Source organism: Lactuca saligna, chromosome 4 (assembly GCF_052625555.1).
Source record: "Lactuca saligna cultivar CGN05327 chromosome 4, ASM5262555v1, whole genome shotgun sequence".
NCBI lineage: Eukaryota > Viridiplantae > Streptophyta > Magnoliopsida > Asterales > Asteraceae > Lactuca > Lactuca saligna.
Window position 1 is genome coordinate 333,149,594 of NC_136420.1, and position 22,256 is coordinate 333,171,849.

At 33.8% G+C, this 22,256-nt stretch overlaps 1 protein-coding gene across 4 annotated transcripts; it reads right to left on the bottom strand.

The window, feature by feature from the left end:
- Nucleotides 1-558: 558 nt before the first annotated feature.
- On the bottom strand, nt 559-6,100 carry LOC145044139 (sulfatase and phosphatidylinositolglycan class N domain-containing protein). Of its 4 annotated transcripts, none has more exons than XM_078992970.1 (18): nt 5,777-6,100; nt 5,462-5,653; nt 4,824-5,354; nt 4,519-4,739; nt 4,360-4,434; nt 4,200-4,266; nt 3,737-4,062; nt 3,425-3,658; nt 3,165-3,352; nt 2,952-3,090; nt 2,761-2,869; nt 2,048-2,150; nt 1,756-1,945; nt 1,556-1,654; nt 1,416-1,474; nt 1,226-1,331; nt 916-972; nt 559-689 (listed from the first exon to the last, which is right to left on the bottom strand). In XM_078992970.1, exons 1-18 carry the CDS (start codon nt 6,009-6,011, stop codon nt 684-686), a joined length of 2,937 nt encoding a protein of 978 aa, XP_078849096.1. In that variant the 5' UTR covers nt 6,012-6,100; the 3' UTR covers nt 559-683. The 4 variants fall into 4 exon arrangements, with proteins under 4 accessions (XP_078849096.1, XP_078849095.1, XP_078849097.1 ...); XM_078992969.1 differs by lacking the exon at nt 559-689 and having other exon boundaries at nt 691-972; nt 4,824-5,117; nt 5,199-5,354; nt 5,777-6,098; XM_078992971.1 differs by lacking the exon at nt 559-689 and having other exon boundaries at nt 691-972; nt 4,824-5,117; nt 5,199-5,354; nt 5,781-6,082.
- Between the last annotated feature and the right edge of the window lie 16,156 nt (nt 6,101-22,256).

Here is a 22,256-nt window from a genome sequence, read left to right on the forward strand (position 1 = left end):
CTTGACAGAAGAGCAAGAAAGCCTCTTTTATATTATATGGTGATTGGCTATATAAATGCCAATTATACATACTAAGATTAGCTGTTTTGGCAAATCATATTTCAACATCTACGAACTAGCAACTCTTCATGTCTTTCTCTTTATTATATTATTCTCTTATTCACATTCTACAATTTTCCAAAGAGTCTAAATCATATTATATGATATTAATAGATCTTAAAATAAATTTCTTTAATTTTTTTTTTATATTTTGTATGTTGGTAACATTGCACGGAAATTTTCTTTAAAAAAACTTGTTGTGTTCATGATTATAAAATAGGATTGATCCATTGGTGGTAATTTCTAGGAAATGTTGTGTTAAAATCATTTGTATAGATACAAATTATTGTCCTCTTTTAAATTATTTCTTGACCTTTTTCTTCTTAGGAATCGATGGGCAATTTCTTAGAAGTGACCAATCATGATTTTAATATAGACTTCTTTCTCTACGTACCATACCAAGGAAATCCATTGGCAAATTTCTTAGAAATAAATAAAAAAAATATAGCAAATTACTCGTTAAATAAAAAATACACATCTTTACTTTGATTTTACCTCAAATAACGTATTTCCGATATCAACATTTAAGAGTCTATGTTACAAGTTATAATCAAATAACCCTCCAAAATTGTCGTGCTACCATATCATTCCTATAAAAAACAATCATTCATAAAGTAATAACTAATGGGCAAAATGTCAAAAACACCCTTTTACAAAGTCTCATAAATGATATAACAAAGGGGAATCCTATAAAAGATTGAACAAAAACTACATAGTTTTTTGAGAAACTTGTTTTGTTGATCGAGTTTGGATATCTTTTGTGTATATATTTGTAAGGGCAAAAAGCAAGAGAACAAAAACGACTTGAGCACTCACAATTCCAAAGTGGCTAATACTGTTGCCAATTTCCATCCAGCTTCCCGTATTTTTCACCTGTTGTATTACACATCGAGTGAAAAAAGGTTAAATACAAGAAATAGCTATATACTTTTATTAATTTATTTATTATAGCATCCATCGAATTATAGCAATGTCATATTAATTCAAAGCAATTTTCACTGCTATAATTGAGTTGTTTTTACAAAATAAAAAGTCCTAACCAGATTGAAAATCAAAAGTACAATGCTATAATTAAATAAATTTTACAAAGCATTATAATAAGGATTTTAACTTTAAGTATTCATACCAAGAAGAAGAAGTGAATTGTCATAACATCCGAGCATAAAATAACAAGAAAGTAACATCCCAACCGTGGAACTCTCGCTAATTTAGTTATTGCACTAAATGCACATCTGCATTCAAAGTCAAAAAAAAAAAAAAAATCAAAATCCATTAAAATAAATTAAAACATATTCAAAATCAGTTGATAAACTTACATGACAAGCATGAATGGGATGAACAATTTGAAAATAAGCAAGGCAGCCATGAGAAACGGCTGTGATTGTGACACAGATTAATTTTGTTAAAAAAATTACAATATTATATATTGAAAAAGTTATGTAAATCTTTTACTTACACTGAATATTGTGATAAATCGATAAACAGACGAAATCTCGAAACTTGCAATACTTGCAAAATTACCGGTTCCAAAAAATGCTATATTGAAGAACACCATCTAGAAAGTTTTTTAAAAAGAAAATGAAAATATTAGAGATGTTTAAAACTTAAATCGTTAAATGAAATTGAAAAAGAAAATCCCTAAATATTTTTACTTACAAAAACTATTGGGATTCTCATGTCAGATAATTTTAAGCATCTATCACCTTCCTCAAGAAGTATGTTTTCATTTTCAGCTTCAAAGGAAGTCAAAGATTTGTTTGACTTTTTGACATAGAGAAGAGTGTTTTCGAAAAGTATCCATCCAAAAAGTGCAAGGCCAAGAGCCCCATAGAATACAGCTTCATATCTGTGTTACATGGTTTTATTTTTTGAATGTCATAATTTTATGCATTTACAAGATTTTTTTTTTTTTTTTTAAATAAAAATATTAATTTAAATAAATAAATACCCGATGGATAATAATAGGAAAGGAGGTGCAAAACCAAGGAATATGGAAGTAAGCCGAGAGAGTAGGTCGGTTGCAGAGAATAGTGGGAGCACCATGGATAAACCTAAGCAAAAACAATAAATGAGTAAATTACACTTTTGGTCCCTAAGTATAGCTGATTTTTGCAGTTTTGGTCACAAAAGAATTTCTCTTGCAAATTTGGTCCTTAATTTTGGAGTTTCCTACAGACTCTGGTCTCAGTGTCGTATAAGTATACCACAGGGACCAAATATATAATTTTCTCTTATCTTTTAATCATGCTTTATAGCATTTTATATGTGTGTTTGATTTTTTTCTTAAATTAATAATAATTGTAGTGTAAATAATTTTATATTAATATATTAACAAACGATTCAATTTACAATATACACTAAAAATGTTATAAATTTAAAAACTAATATGCACATGTAAAACGGTATAAACCTTAATATACAAAAATATGAGAAAATTACAAATCTGGCCCCTGTGGTATACTGTTTTAATACAGTTTTGGTCCAAGGGAGAAATGGTGATTTTTTTAGACGACAAAGGGACCAAAATCGTTAGGAAACTTCAAAACGAGGACCAAATTCGCAAGAGAACTTTTTGGGACCAAAAATGCAAAAATGAGCTATATTCAGGGACCAAAAGTGTAATTTACTCTCTAGTAATAAACAAGGTAAGCAAAATGTTACCAGCAATTGACCAATTCATGAGTTGATGTAATGGAAGAAGTTCACGGTTTTCTGTTCTATGAGATGTTGAGATGTACACCAACACAGATGCTAAACCAACTAAAAGGGCCTAGTAAAAAAAAATTGTAAATGTTAATTTTGAAATACAAATTAAAAAAAAAAAAAAGTAAAACAAATAAATAATTACATACCTGTAAGTGAAATAGGAAGGGGAACTTAGGTTTTGAGACATGGTTTATGAGATAAAGCCAATACTTGTTGTCTTTTGTATGCATGTCTAAATACCTACTAACTCCTCCAATTACAACAATTATAGCTCCACTCATAGATCTGAAAAAATAAAAAAAAATATAAATCAGATGATGTCATCGAATGATGATCTTTAACTAATGATGATAACTTACACTAGAAATGTATTGTCAGGAATCTCTGCAGGCATCAAGGTAAATATTGACAAAAACCAACATGCTACACACAAAAAAACTGGAATCCCAGATTTCGATGGGATTGATTTAAAAAGATAGAGTGGAGAAATGACCCCAAAAATTAAAAAACACCAGGTGTAGATAACTCTGTTAGTGAAGCTTTTCACCTGCAAAAGTATCAGTATCAGTACCAGTGTTAATATCAGTGTCAGTGTCGATATCAGTATAGATGGACTTACTAGTAATTCAAGAATGATGATGGAGACAAGAGAGGTAGCAGAGAGTTCAAAGACATGGTAAGATTCTTTTTCTTGTAAGTATCTACAAAAAGCTTTAAGGAATCGATATTCACTAAATATATTTGTCCAAAGAAACACTGTCATTGCAAAATACGCGTGATAGAGTGGAGGAGAGTGTTCCAAATATAGCACAACAAAAACCGATGCCATTACAAGACTTCCACAAAGATACACCTGCCACAAAAAAAAAAAAAAAAAAAAAAGTTTAGAAATTCCACAAATGCCCTTTTGTGGGTTTTATATCAAATATACCTTTGATGGAAGGTCTCTTGTGAAAACTGCTTCCTCTTTTTTCAAGATTTTTCCAGGCAAAGATGTATAAGCTTGCAACACGTGGAGAATAAGACAAACCATCCAGCCAATGTAGCCCAGGGTTATAATGGTCATTAGCATGAACCAATCATATGTTTGGAAGTAGTGGAGTCCCTTTAGAGCCAAGCTTCTAAGATTTTGGGATAGTTGCATTGCATGTGCATAGTCTTTATTAGATATCAGAGACTCAATTTGTTCCAAAATTGAAGCATGATGAACTAAAGGTTCAAATGCCTTGAATCTGAATGAGCTTTCCTGCTTTAGTTCTGAATTTTATTAAGGAAAAGTAGTAAAAGATGCAGAAAAAAGCATACACAAAAGATAATAACAAACACATTCAGAGTTTAATGCTCTAAATATTTAATATTAGCAATTGTTTGTCTTTTTCAGACATAAAGGATACGTGATTTACGAAGAAATTGGCTGAGAATTTGCTTTGTATTAGCTAACACAGCCTCAACTTCATCACCCTGAAAAATATAAAGCAAAAAATGGAATAATGTTACTTATTAGATATGATAATAAAAGATAAACTGCAAAATCAACACAGTTGATCTTTCTACCTTGTTTAAATCCATGTAATCAAGGGGTAGACTTCCAACTGAGTTAACAGGACATGGCAAGCCAATGAGAGTTGACTACAAAAGTCAAACATTTACAACCATGTCAGAAGTCAAAGTCAAAACAAATCAAGATTCAAGAAACACTTTTGAGGATATAACCATCAATGGTGCAATATCAGCTTGATTCACATCCACTCTTTCTATGTTATTCAGACCCCAATCAGTAGGTGTAGGTGTATCATGCATATCATGTTCATCAACAAATCTTTCACCATGATTTTGATGATTATGTGATGATGAGGGCCTTGGATGCTTGACACCTGCCCCCCATACAACAAGTGGTGTATCTGTATTTGACCAATGCCCATCTCCATGACTTCCTATTTTTCAAGAGAAAAAGCATTTCATTTTCAGAATAAAAACTTCATACTAATCTTTGAATCTATTAGAACACGTTTCCTAACCTTTATCACTCATGCCATGATCTGCTGTAAATATATATGCTGTTTGATTGTCTTTAAAATAATTCTCAAGAAGATTATAAACGCCTTCAGCAATACGATCAACAACTTTGACATTGTTGAGATATATAGAAGAGTAAGGGCGATGTGCATGACCATTTGAATCACAACCAAGAAGGTGCAAAAATATAACAACTTGATCTTGTTGAAATAGCTTTTTGAGTTTTGGGTCCTCCTTGGACTTATTCACAATGCTCTTGAACTGATCAAATGACCATTCGTCCAAGAAAGATGCATCTATAATAACAATCAATGAAGTTTTAATAAGAAACAAAAACGAATCTTCAGTTAATTTAAATAAGTAATGTACTTGCATACCAGTAGCAAAATCTTCAAACTCATGAGGATAGGTGTTCCATGAACTATGAGGCAAAGCTCCACAGAATATTGGAACAATATCTGGGCTACCATAAGAAAATGTATGCCTACTCTTGTTGAAAACTGAATCGAATTCCACAGGGTTTGCCTTCCATCCTGCATACATGACAATATGACATTATGACAAATTATCAAGTCAAATGTTTCTAACATTGAAATGTATGCTTTTATGAAACTTCAAATCATCCGAACAGATAACTTACCTTTAGTGACAGCACTAGGATCCTCATAAAACCCTGCTATGATTGCGACATGTCCAGGTCTGGATTCTGTTGGAGGACGAGCATGAGACACACCCCAACGCCCTTGTCCTTTGATTACACTTCTCAAAAATGGCGCTCTGTAATTCCCATCAGAATCTGGCTCAAAGAACTTGTCGGCTCGTAATCCATCAGCTGAAATCACAATTAAAGTGTCCGTGATTACTTTGGTATATAGATCTCAAACAAGAAACCTCATTCATCAGTGACATATAATCGAACGGTTGGTGTGCAACGATAGTATCAGTGTATGGTTACCTACAAGGAGCACAAGACGCTTTGCTGGGGGAGTAAAGCGAGGGGAAACGGGGTCCATGCCATGTACAATAGGGGATTTGAAGTAAATGTCGAAAATGCTGAGCATGTAGACAGCATGAAGTGCTATTCCTAGAGCAACAAGCCATATCTCTCTTCTTTTCAACCATCGTCTTCCTCTGATCCGAGCTGCTGATTGTTTTCTGGGTTTCACCCCCAATATTCCCTGTTCTTCCATCTTTCTTGCTGATTGCTTCACCAGCTTCACACTGTTAGTATCGTTTGCTTATGCCCTAACAAACTTTTGAATATTACGGATCGGGCCTTTGTATTGCTGGTTTGACCCGTTATTTGACTTTTACGAAGGCTTAGTATTATTTTGAAATAATTTTGAATCTGAAAATCTGAAACTGTTTTATAAAGATTATTATTACTTATTAAAATGATGTTTGTTAGTAAAAGACAACTTTGTTTTTTTTTTAAGCTTAAAACGTCTTTAGTCTTTTTAACTATATTTATAACCTTCTGCAATGTTTTAAAAACCGGTTTTTTAGTTGAACCAGTATGGTTACTAGTTCCCGGTTTAACCGGTTCGACCACCGAGTGAATCAGTTTCTATATTTTTCATGTTTTTTTTCTATTTTCCTACACATACATACATATATAAATAATAAATTTGATGTTTACAAGTTCAAACATTAAAAATACATATAAAAATAAAATTTAATAAATCTAAATACATTAAAATAACACATAACCATAAGTTTTATTATATTACATCAATCCATATACGCCAAAAAGAAAATAAAATATAATACCGAAACGAAATATAGTTTTAGATGAATACTACCACATCAAAAACTTTATAACATTTACCATATGTTTTTACTTAGACAAAATTAAATAGATTTGAAAAAAAAATCACTAAAATTTATTATGTAAATAGTTCTTTTTCATGTGTTTTTATTCGGTTTAACCGGTTCAACCGGTTTATTTTGAACACTTCAACCGGGTTTTTTTCTAAAAACCGGCCGGTTCAGTCCGATTCAGAAAGCAATGTAAAACCAGTGATAGTTGAACCGCTTCCTCTCCCGATTTCTGGTCCAATCGGTTCTACCGGCCAGTTCAAACCGGTTTTTAAAACATTGAAAAAGATAGACTAAACGTTACAAACTGCAATAAGAAGTTTATATATTTTAAAAATAATTACAAAATGTCAAATAGTGCAACGGTCATAAGAAATGATTTTAAAAAAAAGAAACAAATAGTGTTTTGCAATTATTTATTATTTTTTATATTTTTAAATAAAATGTTCATTACAATTAACCTTTTCATCTAAAACGTATTTTATTTTACCCACCTAAATGTAATTATATTTAAGATTTAGAGTTTTATTATTTTTGACTAGTTAAATTATCCTTTTACATAGTATATAAATATATATTAACTTTATGATTTATAATTAATATATTTATTTAATTAAATATTATTATAATTATAATCAATATTCTACGATTGTTACAAATTTAATATTTTTGATAACCTATGATAAATTAAGTGAGGGATCTTTTATAACATTTTGCATAAGTTATGATAAATTGGTTAATTTTTGAAAAAAGATTAAAATGTTACATTATATTGTTGAAATGGTAAAATTTGTTTGCATTCGCTTGTAGTTAACCCTATATGGATACATATTAGATTCAAACTAAGGATTTTGCATGTATTTAAGGGGTGTTTTTTTTTTTTTTTTTTTTTTTTTTTTTTTTTTTTTTTTTTTTTTTGAAGGAATAAGAATTAGAATCTAAATAAACATGAATTTAGGTCTATTATGTGATTTGTCACCATGGAATGGAATTTGATTTCCATTTGGTTTGCAAATCGAGAACAAAGGGGATTTCTAACACATCAAATGGCAAACAAGAAGAAGCCGATTTAAGGAAATCATTCCACTTTAAAATGGATTATTCAACGGATCCAAAATCCAAGAAACATTTATTCTAACTCCCGTAGATCAGGACTAATCAATTTAAGATGTTAAGCGTCAAAAATAACTTTTTGATGGAAGATTAATTTGAAAGAATAACCTTAACTAAGTTATAGTATATGTTATAAAGATTCTGTACATATAAAGAATGCCAAAATTTGAGTTATAACGAAGAAGTTATGATCTATCGAAGTTTCGCGACAGAACCCGCACGACGCTGAATGACGTAAAAAGTGAATTTACGTTAGAGTGATATTTAGTCTTAGCGATCTAAACGAGAATAGAAGATCTTGTTGATAGTAGTGCAACGGTAAAAAGACAGATGAAAACGGACGTCAGATGAAGAAGTTATGAATTTATAACGGAGTTTTCCTGTCCCAGCCTACTAAAAATAAATAATGAAAATAAAGTTAAAATTAGCCGACGAAGTCTAAACGCATAGTCTCACCTACGTGTGGATATAAAGAGCATCGAAAACGGAGTTCGTATGAGAAAGATATGAATTTCGGAAGTTTTATAAATAATTAAAATATATATTTAATTAAGAATTCTGGATAATATCCGAAGGAGTCACTGATCCTATCCGAACTACGCCCAGCATAGTTGAGTACGCCCAGCGTACCTCGGTGCATGAACCGCTTCGGACTCGAGTCCTCCGAATACGTAAGCAGTGACGTTTCCGAAGCATTACTCCCCGCGTAGCTGAGCATTACGCCCAGCGTAATGCGAGGGTTCCAGCCCCTATAAAAGGCTGCGAAGGCAGCTGGCCTTTTTGCTCCTTTTCTCTTCTCTCTCTCCCGTTTTACCTCGATTTTCGTGCAAGAAATATCCCAAATCCTCGGTATCATTCCCGACACCCGAAGAAAGTCCCGAAGCCCCGAAGATCCCGAGAAGTAAAATTTCCGAGTCGAAGCTCTGCCCTCGAGGAGCCCGGTTTTTTGTGAAGATCTTCCAGATCTACCGAAAAATACTACTTCTACAAGTCGTAGTGTTGTTCGATCATCTTCTGATCAAGTGAGTGTACAGTTACTTTCTTCTAACACATAAATATTAAGTATTTGCTATGAAATATGTGCTATGTGTTAATAAGTTGTTTGTTTATCTGAGATGAGTGTTGAATACGAAGTATTGACTATAAAATACGTGATATGTGTTAATAAGTTGTTTGTTTATTTGTGATTGGTGTTGAATGCAATGTTTGGTACATGTTTTAAATAAGTTAAAATGTATATGTGTTTCATATCTGCTATTATGTTGGGGATAACATGAGTAAATAAATGATGAGGTACGAAAGATGATTAAGAATAATATTGGCAGATGCACCAATAGTGAATGTAATAATACTAGTAGATGCGCTTAGGAATAATTTTGGCAGACGCACCAAATAGAGAATGTCATAATACTAGCAAATGCGCTTAAGAATAATGTCGACAGATGCGCCTAATAGTGAATGTCGTAATCCTGGCAGATGCGCTTAAAGGATAACGTCGACAAATGTACCTAAAAGAGAATGTCATAAACCTGACAGTCGCGCCTCATAGTATATGATGTAATCCTGGCATAGGCGGTTAAAGGATGATGTTGGTAGATGTGCCTTATGTAACAATAGATTTTGTGCCAATTCCTTAGGTCAATCCTTAGGAATGAATGAATGGCGGGTAGTTGAATTCTGAGGGTAAAATCCTAAGAAATAAAGAAGATACTGGGGATGGTTAATTAGGGTTGATTGTTTGATGGTTGAGTATAATAATTATATTATTGTGGGTTGAAAACCCTATATACTCACCAGGCTCCCAAACCAGACCCACTCAGTTTTCTTTGCATTACAGGTAATGGCACAAGAGTATAAGTTGGTGGACTTGACGAGAGATTTTGGATTATAGATCAGTACTTATAAATGACTGTTGTAAGGTCTATTTTTACTGTTTATGTTTTTGGTCTGTATCGGAACATGACATCCCGAGCTTTTGTTATTTAATGAAAATACATTTCTTTAAAGAAATGCTTCGTTAAATTCTTATCATGTTTTGTCTTGGGAACAAATTCTGCAACTGTTTTCTTTAAAAGATTACTTTGATTTTAAAAACAAGCATAACAAATCGGTATTTTCTGGCCGTGAAATTGGGGATGTCACATTTATCCACCATCTTGACCCAAAAACCAGGAAAATAGGGTAGTTCAACATCATTTGCAAATCTCAAAGATGTCATCAATGGCGGAATTAGGTGACAATTAGAACATCCATTCAAATGTAGTATGTTCAATGTGTGTTATCCAGTGAGTGAAGTTTCTAGCACATGGTCATGGCCTACGTTTCTGACTGTTGATCTAGTGATGCATAATCAAGATGTCTTTTGGAGGACGTTTGGAGCGAATTCAATGATGAGATTTGCAGGTGAAGATGAAGATGGAGATCTATGGTGTTTAGGGTTTGTTGATGGTGGTGAGAATCCGAGGAGTTATGTGGTGATCAGAGGGCATGGGTTTGAAGGAGAAACAAGGGTCATGTCAAAAGAGATGGGACTTTTCAAAGTTAAAGTCTATGTAGCAAAGGGGTAATCAGGTTACCCTTTTAATTTGTTCAAAGTAACCAAATAGACCCAACAAAAACAAGTTTATTCCCTCATAAATCACGAAAAGGCATTTCAAATGTGTTTTGAAAGAGCGGGTAGAAACAGGAAGAAGATTAAGAGTGTAAACAACAACGAGAAGTGATTTAACCCAAAATATAGGTGGGGAGAAGCCTGAAACACATAAAGCATTATAGTTGATTGTGTGAATAGAACGTTTAGTTTACCATTTCATTGTGACATGTAGGGGAATGAACACGAATTTTAATACCATTAAAGTCGAAAAAATAAAGTAGAAATTAGTTATTAAATTTGGGTCAATTGTTATATTGGAAAATCTGTATGTTAGACTAAAATTGATTTAAAACGTACACACAAATAAAGGTAAACAAAAGTACATCAGATTTTACACGTAAAGAAAACACCTACAAAAATGAAAAAAAATTTTATCAAAAACTAAAATTTAATATTTTTAACCACTAATGCTCACGTCTGGAAAAGTCCAGAAAATTAAAATGGATTAATTAAAATAAACAATATGTTTTTGTAGTAGATGAGAAAAAAGACAACATGCAATGCTTGTCATGTTAACAATATGGGTGGAATCGAACTGAGTCGAGTCGAGTACTACCAAGCTCAAAACTTGAATAGATTGAAAAACTCGGGCTCGAAACTTGAATCAAGCATTCTTTCAATCTTAAGCTTGGGCTCTAGCTCAATAACATAATAGACAATTTCGAGTTAGGGTCTACTTGACTCAACTAGTTATTAATAACATAAAATCACATTAAATTTCACTTAAAATACAATTAAGCTCGTGAGTTTGACTCAACTCGACTCGACTATGTGAATATGAATAAAATAAAAGATAAAAGTGTAAATATGACTAAGCTTAATTAAGCTCACAAGCCACATGAGTTGAGTATTCTAATAGCTAGGATCGACTCGATAATATACTCGATTAGCTTGACCTCTATCTCGACTTGCCTCAAACCAAGTCGATTTCAAGTCAGCCTCCTGTATCTCACGAGTTGACTTGACTCGATTACACCCAAAGGTTAAAAGCATGCCATGTTGTTTTTCTATTTATAGATCTAATATAAAATTACGAGACTATGAAAATTAGAGAACCAAAGAACTATCATGGTCAATGAGACAATCCTATGTAGGAAGTAACATTGAGAAAATAGCGGTAACAGAAATGGAGATTCTAGAGGACAATAGAATCATGTACAAATCACCAACTTTGAGAAACCAAATGTGTCAAGTTCCACAGATATATAGTTATCAATAGCAAATCGAAGAACATATACTAAACTTTTAACCTTTTGACTGAAAATAAGAAAATTATTTAGAGTAAAACAATTGTGTGAAGAAGGAAAAAAGTTAGAAAAATGAAACTAACCGGTAGTAAATCACTATTACCAACCACTATAGATCTGGAATTATTACATGATGATAAGGAAATTATGTTACCTTGATTGAAAGATATGAGAGAGCTTGCCCCAAATCGATGTAATACTTGTTGTCTTAAGGTTGTTGAACAAACATAAACTAGAAAACATATGCAAGCTCAATGTTTTCGAAGCTCTACTATTTACCCAAATAAATGAATTTAAAACTATGGAATCAAAAATAACGTTTCTACGAATTGGATTGTTTTCAAACAAGACCGAATTCCTATGTCTCCATAAGACCCAAACTATTGTCAAAATAATCACCTCCAAACATTGTTTTCCACCTGTAACACCCAAAAATTCAAGCCAAATTTAAACTTTCAAAACATGTCGAATTCATCAAAACATTACAACTTTGTTTTCAAAATACATTTATATCAGAGTTTTCCCAGAAACATAACATAATAGGAGGAGCTATACGATCATGCCTTTGCCTTGCCGCGATCCCCTGATGTACCTGAAACAATAAACTGAAACTGTAAGCCCGAGAGCTTAGTGAGTTACCCCCAAAATACCGATACACATACAGTCCACATAACCATGTCACACCATCACATATCATAACAAACTGAACAGAACAGCACATAACGGGTCCACAACTTTACAGACTGGAATACCCCTGGGCCCACAGTGTGAGTCGGGAATGCCTACCGGGCCCTCAACTCACATCTGGATTGCCACCGATCCCTCAGTACAAGTCTAGAATGCCTATCGGGCCCTCAGCTCATATCTGGATTGCTCCCAAGTCCTCAGTATGATTCTGGAATGCCTACCGGGCCCTCAGCTCATATCTTGAATACTCTAGGGTTTGTTGGCTACCGCACGGAGCAGTACAACCTCAACCCATCCCACATAACATATCAACATGTAACAGATAATGCACATACAGGCAATCAATCAGTATCACAGGTAGTCCTACATACCTACCCTCTAGCGTTTCAACTAGCATGCATAACTAACTCATACTCAACATAATACAACTACTAGGATATCATATCCAATGGGCCGGCCGTGGTGCCTTAGACCCCTTAGTATAGTGAGGATAACTCATCTCGCAACTGTCGTCGGAAATAAGAAAGGTCAACTCCCGGGTCCAACACGAACTCTACCACCTATATGTATCATACAACCTTTTTCATAAATCTCTTAATTACCAGAAACCAACAGAATTCAACTGGTCAACCCTTGGTCCAATTCAAAGTCCACAGTCTATGTTGACTCGACTCGTCAAGTGCAGATCACCGACTCGCCAAGTTCTTCCTGAATTCGAGAAGTCGTGAAATCCTTGATTGGCTCGTCAAGGTTCCCTTTTTAACTCGTCGAGTTCATACGTGGCGAAGATTTGAAAGAAAACCTAGCCAACTTGTCGAGTCTTCTAACAACTCGCCGAGTTCAAGGCAATCTTCAACGAACTCGCCGAGTTGTTCATCCAACTCGCCGAGTTTATGGCCATCTTCAACGGACTCGCCGAGTTTCTCATTCAACTCGCCGAGTCCTTGCAGTTCTTAATCCATGCAGATGCTTTTTAAGCCATGGCAAGGTCCCAGATTACAGATCCAAGCTCCTAAGGCACGTTTATCACGTAAAGTTGCAAACTTTACGCACATGCAAGGCTCTAAAGGCCCTAAATGATCAATCTAAGCTCTTAATGGAGTTTTACACCTTGGGAGATTCTCGTCCTTGATCAAGATGGGAACTTTATGAATCTAAAGGTCAAGGGAAGTCCGGATCTGAAGTTACAACTTCAGATCTTAGCTTAAACATGGAGAGCCCTTCATAACACCCATCCAAGAGAGGATAAAAGAGAAATGAGCTTAAGGAACAGCCTAATACCTTCCAGAGAGTGATAACTGAGGAAATCCCTTAGCTTACCACGAGTTATGGGCCTTGCTTTTCCTTGCTACCTCAAGTGCTTCCTTCTCCAAGGTTACTCCTCCAAGCTTGAACACACCAAGGAACACACACACGATTTAGGGTTTGAGAGGGACAAGAAGCAGTAAGGGGAGGCTGATGGAGGCCAATGATCCTTTAAATAGGGTGCAAAACCCCCAAAATTTAGGGTTTCATCTACTAGCTCCTACTCGTCGAGTCCCTTAGTTAACTCGTCGAGTAGGTCACTAAACACGCGGTCTATTCTCGCTGCTCTTCGACGAGTAGGGCAACCAACTCGCTAGTAGGATATAAGGCCAATTATTCTTTATTTAAATTCATACCTGGAATCGGGGTGCTACACCACCAATGTTCTATGTGCATCATCCACCCAAGAAAGTCATTCTGAAATAGACCCTGACAACGGAAACACCACATTACACCATCGAGCCACCAACATCCACACTTCTTCTACTACTTTACATGGAAAAAACCGATAGCATGTTGTTTCAATAACACATTCACACACTGGACATAACAGAGAAGGTATATCTACCCCTTTTTTGACAGATTTAATCGAGTAGGGAGTCTGTCAAGTAAAAGTCACCAAACAAAAATATTGAATTTCATATATAGAAACGAAGTGTTGTCCAAATCGTCATATCATTATTCGGTTAATTCACGGTGAGTTCAATATAAAGTAAAAATTGTATGTTATGTGTTATATGTGCAATGTGCTTTCCTATGTTATCTTGATATTGGAATTCGTATACCTTTGGTCATGTAGATCATGTCTCGTACTAAACTTCTGGTATTGGCTTTATGCCTTTAGCCATGTAGAGTATGTCTCGTATAACTTCTGGTATTGGTATGGTATTATGCCTCTGGCCATGTAGAGCATGTCTTGTAATAAACTTCTGGTATTGGCTTTGTGCCTTTGGCCATGTAGAGCATTTCTCGTAATAAATTTTGGTATTGGCATAGGGCTAGGTAGGGCTGAAAGCCTGTTTGTACTAGGAAAATGGTAATCAGAAATTGTATGTTTCTGTGCCATTTAGGCTAAAGTTTTATTGATGTATATCAATTATTGGAATTGTTATGTCTTATTGATTGATATAGAAAGCTTGTCACATGATTCACATATGTCTTTGTTGTTCCTTGTTCCTCCTTGCTTCTTCCATATTGATGTATATATATGACATAACGTTATATTGTATCTATTATTGAACTCATTAAGCGTCACCGCTTACCCCTCTCAGTGGTTAACAATTGCAGGTAATAGGCATCCAGTATAGACATATATTGTTAGAAGATTTTGAATAGATATTACTATTACTTTTGTAATTAGTGTTTGTGTATATATAAAACTATACTATCCTGCGTAGTTATGTAATATATAACTCTTTGTAAAAGTCTTAATAGTCGGTTTGTATCCAGTCTTTTGTAATAAGACCCTATATATAATATGTTATGAATATGCATGTAACATGTTTTGGAGTAACAATGTGTCGAGTATGAAAGGGGTTCTTTCAAAATGTGATAAACGAAACGTTGTACTCCCACAGAAACACCCTGAATCATCTTTCTTTCCAATGCATCTTCTATTGCAACATGAAGACCTTCCATAGCTAATATAAAAAGAAATGGTGCTAAAGGATCTCCTTGTCTTAGTCTTCTATGTAGTAAGAATTCTAAAGTGGGGCTTTCATTTACATGAATAGAGGCCCCGAGCAGATGTTAAACAAGCTTTTATCCAACCTCTCTATTTTATACCAAAACCAAGAGCCTCCACGACATGATCTAGATATTTCCAAGACAAATAGTCATAAGCATTTTCAAAGTCTATTGTAAATATCATGAGCCATTTATTTTTCTTCTTATACCAGTCAACTACATCACTCAACATAATAGGACCATCTAAAATTTGACGCCCTTTTTATGAATGTAGTTTGTTTGATGCTTACCACTTTCACCCATCACTTTAGTTAATCGAAGCGCCAAGATCTTGGCGATTATTTTATATTGTACCCCTATCAAAGAAATTTGCCGAAAATCTTTTACAAATAGCGGATTTTGCACCTTTGGAATTAATGTTATAAACGAAGCATTACACCCTTGAGGTATAACTCCTTTGAGAAAAAATTCGTTCACATACACAACTATATCATCCACTAATACCGAACAATAACGTTTAACGAATTTAAACAAGAAACCATCTGAGCCTGGATCTTTATCTCCTGCACACAACCATACTACATTCTTTATTTCCTCAATACCAATCTCAACGTCAGTGGATATTCGGTTCTCATTTGAAAGACTTTTGAAGCAACTGTTAGCAATCCCAATATCATTTGTGTAAGTTGGTTGATATTTCTCCTTAAAAAATTATCAAAAATTTTTGTTTCATTTCTTAAATAAGCTTGCTCTTTCCCCCAAAATACTTTAATGTTGGTGTGAACTCGAGTAGTGATTACCTACAAAAGGGTAAGTAATAGTGGAACCACTTACATTATCCCTAGAAGCACTTGTCATTGTTATGAGTTTTTTTTTCTACTTAATTCTTAATTTCCTAAGGTTAGGGGTAGTAGAGAAAAGAGTAGGGTACAAAGAAAATGTGGGATAAATAAAAGACTCAATGGTGTTGTGATAGGGTGAGTCAACACTAGAAAGGGCATCAATAAGATTTTTAAGTGAATGGAAGAAAAAAAAATAACTAGAAAAACTTATTTTTCGTAGTACGGAATTGCTCTTGAAGTAGAATCATCCTATATATTTTAGTATTTAAATGGAATTCATCTACTTTTTCATAAAGGTCTTTGACAGTGAAATTTTCACTTGAAATAATTTGAAGTATATCATGTCAAGTAAAACCAAGATTTGACACATGAGTCAATGGAAACCCAATCTCTATTATCATTGTGTGAAGGTTTGTTTTTTCTGTTGATGTTACTGGTAACTTTAGTGCCACCCTTACATATGTCTAAGAAAATATCGTCTTAGAGTTTGTATTTAGAACCATCGACGATGAATTTAAAATCGAATTAAGAGTAGACATTGGTTAAGGGATAGATAAGTTGATTGGAGGAAGGAATAGGGGCCGATAAGGCAGAAAAAGTGTCTTGAGGGATGGGGACATGAAATAAGAAAAATAAAAGAATAAAAATCAGAAACATAAGCCACCAATGGTTACCATGTGTGGAAGGATCGTAGTGACCAGACTATAAGAACCTGATATGATATGTAGCGAAATATAGACTATGACATGAGGTATCATCGAATAGAAGGAAGCGGATTAGATCCATGATACAAAGGCGATGATGAGATAAGAGTAAGGCGTGGATATAACGACTAAGGACCGATGACGATAGGAGTGCATGGATGCGGGAAAATCCAGAAGAAAGGGCACACGAGGAACCTTTAAGATGGTGGATCAATTGTATTTTGGATTACAGATAAATATTCATTATATTTTGCGTTGTATTGCTCAACACCATATATTACAAAAAGTTACAAAATAGGTTCTTTCATTATATAAAAGGTATAAAAACATTATGCAATAAAATACTTTAACAAATAGGGTAATTCATTTTCTTACTTATATGATAACCTATGACAATTTCCAAAAAAAAGGTGCAAATGAGAAGAAAAATAGTATATTTTATCGAAATGTTATCTTGTAGTTTAGCATTAATCAGTGGTGAGTCTTAACATAAAATCATGTAGTTCACTATTTGAGTAAAATCGATAGAAAATGAGAAACTCAAAAAGTACTAGTTGCAGGTCCACATCGGGTCATAAACAAAAAATGACTTAAAGTTTTTAAAATTGTACCCGACGACGTCTTATATCTTGATAAATTTTCACAATTATTTCATTACTAATACCTTCTAAAACACTTTTTTCAATATATGACATCAAACTATCGCTCAAAATTTGATCATCCATTTTGTTACCCGCATCAGTATTTACCAACTTTATTGTTGAAAATGTGCGTTTCACATTCACAATTAACAAACAATTTCACAATTAAAAATCATGCAAAAATGAAACAATAAAAAAATACATGATGTGAATTGGAGGGTCAACCCGCTGAGGATAGACTAAGAAAATACTATCGGAGGGGCTTAGGCCGTAGGCTGAAGCTGTCGTCAGTGGTGGTGGATGGAAGGCAACCGATGGCGCAATGGCAGCGGGCTGGAGTTGATTGGAGATTTGTGAAGCATGTTCCCTCTATGATGAACTGTGAAACAAAAATTCAATTTGGAGAATGAAACAACGATTGTTGAAAACAATTCTTTTGTTTTTTTCCTTTTTTTCTTTCATTTAAATTTTACTTGTATTGGCTTATTTATTAAGTATTTGGGCTATTGAAATATAAAATAAGGGCTTTAAAAACCTGATTTGTAAATAACTTTTTGCTAAAAAAATATTAAGATAGTTTACTATAAACATTTATAGTATATCATGATTTAATTTGTATGTAACCTCTTATAAAATATATAACTTCTTATATAAAAAAAAGTAGGTGAAGCTAGCATTAATGTATTTCAACAAAGGTTCTAAAAAGATGGTCATGACACATCATGACTTTAAGGCTTATATTTTCTATCAAACTTTAACAAAATATCGTCTTAAATCATATATGTATATAAAAATGAATAATAGTAGAATATATATATATATATATATATATATATATATATATATATATATATATATATATACACACAAAAAAAAATTATCATCTTAAGTCACGCCTTACAAATGATATGGCTCGCTATGGCTCAAAAAAGCTTAAGGTTTAATATTGCTGTCAAATCACACCTAACGTTATTTAGAACCTTGATTTCAACATAAGGTAAAACTGATGACTTGGTTGACATTTAAAGCTACTCGCTTAAGCTTTTTAAGAGTGGTTGAGTGGTGAACATCGTGGGATTAACACACTACAAATCAGTTATATCATTTTTTATTCTAATCGAATTCAACTCTTGGGTGGTACTTGTCATCGTCACACCAAAAAAAATCCCAGGTTACAGCCACAAACAGTTTGAACTTTATCTAATTAGTTTGAGTTCAAACATGACTCGAGTTTGTTCAAATCAAACTTTATCAAGTTAGAGTATAAAAAACTGAACTTGAAAATCTAACGAACTAATCTTGAACGTATAAGAAATCTAACTGAATTCTTATCAAGGTTCTCAAGTCCTATGTATTTGTCAAAATCTTTGATTCCAACTAAAATCAATCTTGTTCCATTGAACATAGTTTTTATAGAAAATTTCAAACTATTTGTGCTTTCGAGTTGAACTTGCTATACATAACATACTTATGATAGTTATATTTGAGTTATTAAGCTTTCCAATTGAGCTTAAACTTTCCTTGAAAAAAGTTTGAAGCCACATCTACAAGATACAACAAGCTACCGAATTGAGTTCGGGCTTACGACATCCACAATCTATTGAACTCTATACATTTTAATGGATTGTCACATCATCCATTAAACATCTATACAACATCACCCACAACCCATTAAACATTTATTCAATCATAATCACCATTTTATTCCCTCTATTAAACTATTCAATGATCATTCAACTCTTCCATTTAATTTTAGTCCATATCATCACCCACACTCCATTAAACTCTTATTCAATCCTAATCACCATCTTATTCGACTCATTTACATCGCTAACCCCCATGTTGTATCTCAATATCTTACCCTTATACATACTAACTTTTATGTTATTTCATACTCATCCTATTTTTTATTATTTAATCTTGTGTATGTTTCAATTTTCAACCATAACTTACCGTGATCTTATATATTTAATTCTTGGTATTTATAAAAACATGTAAATCAAAGTTAAACACTATGAAATTCAGTTCGTATACTTTTCCATCACAACACAATATAAATAGAACAAAAAAGAAATCACGACGACCTCAATAGAGTTATACATAAGATAAAAAGAAAACACGACTGTTGGTTTTATTGACGTAAGACACGATTATGTTGTGTCGAAGTACACTACAACATCAAAAAATTGAATCTTAAACCATTTCTTTAAGCAAAAAGAAGGAAACTGCAACACCAGCTAAACCCATTATTATTGATTGAACGGATGCAAGTGAATCGGGTGCATGTGATGGGGCAGGAGCCGGTGCCCACTCCTTAGCGGTTGCTATCGTTGCACAAGCAAAGCAAATGGTGAAAGCAATTACGAGCACTTGAAAAGAAGCCATTCGTATATCTTTGTCGTGAGATTTTATGGTATTGTGGCTCTAGTTTGGGTATATTTTTATGAGCCATTTGAATCTCTATATATAGGGAAAGAAAGTTTGTCACTAACAATGACCATTTTACGAGTATTACTAGAAAGGAAGATAATGTTGAGGGATAGTAGACAAATGCACCTTTATGTGTCAATGATGCTGGCCGAGGCCGGTGACAAAACCCATGCCACAAAGTCAAAGATTGTATTTTTAAGAATTTTTATACGCTTTACTACAACATAAAGCCCTATAAAAATTGTGAAGTATAGCTACTTTTATTAATATTTTGCTAAATTGTTGAAAATGAATTTTTAGAAATGAATTTTTCGAAGAAAAATAGTAAAGTGTGATTAGTTATATTAATATGAATTAGATATACACATATAATTGCTGAAGCTCCGTCGATCCCGTTATAGTTTATTAATAACTAATCAAAGTTTCATTGATTAAGATAACAAATGTTTCATTGATTAAAAAGGAGATCTTTGCCAAAGGCTTCTAGTCCAACGGTATCAGGTGGTGTCCCCCCTCCTTGAGGTCAATGGTTCAAGTCCCATCGTGGACGTAGATGGATTTATGTGTTAATTTAGGAGTAGATTATATAATATAAAAATAAAAAAAAATAATAATAAAATAATAAATAATAAATAAATCAAGGTTTACTTTTCTCTCATCATTTCATGTTCATTGACTTAGGGGATCTTGATTGTTCTCAGGGCATCACTAAGCCTTCTAGGAGTGGACTCGACAATTGTCTCGGCTAGCTCGGCAAACACCGGGTCGATCCCTCGGCATTCAGAGCTCAGCTCGCCAACTCGGCACAAATGTACCGATAAGAGAGTGTGTATGAGTTTGAAAGATTTGAACATTGGAAGGGTCTTTGTGACGGATTTTTCAAAAAAATAAATTCTAAAAATCCCCACTTTTTACCCCATATAAATATAAGTACATTTTCTATTTTATCCATGTGACATCTGAAAAAAAGCAAGATAAAATTTTTATTTTTAAAAATACAACCAAATCCATAATTGTTTACAAAAGAGTTTCCCAAAATGAAATGTCATAAAATTAGAAGAATGTGCACGATCACACATTTGTCTTTTCCCGATCATCTGAAGTACCTGAAACATAAAACTTAAACCTTAAGTCAAAGCTTGAATTCCCCTAAAGTATCACACACAACCAAACAAATATACAATTATGCATGCTAGGTCCAATCAGTCATCGGAATGGAATACCCTTGGGCCCGCAACCAACGTGATGGGTTACCCCCGGTCCAATCAGTCATCGGATTGGAATATCAGCGGGACCCTCCAGTCCCTCCGGTTGAGGCTACTGTACGACCCTCCGGTCGATGTGTCTCAGCGGGACCCTCCAGTCCCGTAGCTCGTTGGACCCTCTGGTCCGGTCATAGCTCGTTGGGCCCTCCGGCCCGGTCTGAATCGTTGGATCCTCCGCTCCGGTCTATACAATTATATATCATACATACATCACATAGCACATAATCTCACACATGGCACACAATCTCATACATAGCACATAAGTCCTTCCGGTCAACTCATAATACCACTCTAGGTAACGTATAGTGAGAAGACTCACCTCGTGTAGCTCGGTAACTCGGAATCTTGGTTTCCGTGAAATAAGATCTAGCCTCCGCCTAATCATACGAAAATAAACACTCGGCATCAACACAATTTCCAAGACTATACCATTCCATCCCTTAGCATTCTTAAGAGGTAAATGACCATTTTACCCCTCTCTTGACTCAAAGATGTCACACCCCCGAACCAGATGGCGGAAACGTCTGAGGGCTGTTGTGACTTAATTGAATACCATCACAGTGAATATACATGAAACATAACATCATTCATCACCATGCATTGGAATTGTACAACTGGTAGTGTTTACATTTAGTACATTGTTTCAAAACATTACATTCCCAAAAAGTAGATTGTTCAATACTAGTTAAACAAACAACAAGATATCACTGAGTACATTTTTCCCTTCGATTTACATGTTACCTGAGAATACAAGCATTTTGAAAAACGTCAACATATGAAATGTTGGTGAGTTCATAAGTAATGTTTGAAATATAATGTTTTGTATTGCTTTGAAAACCACCAGAAAATCCGATATTTTCTGAAAAGAGTATTATATAAAAAGTGTGAAGATCCGTAAGTATGCTTGTTTGTTTCTATAAATGTAAAAAGAATTGTTATACTTGGTATGCATCTCGTAGGTGTATAAATTGAAAACCCTAGGAAAACCCGATGTTTTCCTAATACTTTGAATTACGCATTTTATATGGTTGTTATACCGTTGCG

Excerpts from the sequence above, each read along its gene's own strand:
- LOC145044139 (XM_078992968.1), bottom strand. The coding sequence starts at position 6,011 with ATGGAAGAACAGGGAATATTGGGGGTGAAACCCAGAAAACAATCAGCA. Across the intron at positions 5,654-5,776 it reads GCGTCTTGTGCTCCTTGTAG|CTGATGGATTACGAGCCGAC; the intron begins GTAACCATACAC and ends TTGTGATTTCAG. Across the intron at positions 4,740-4,823 it reads TCATGGCATGAGTGATAAAG|GAAGTCATGGAGATGGGCAT; the intron begins GTTAGGAAACGT and ends CTTGAAAAATAG.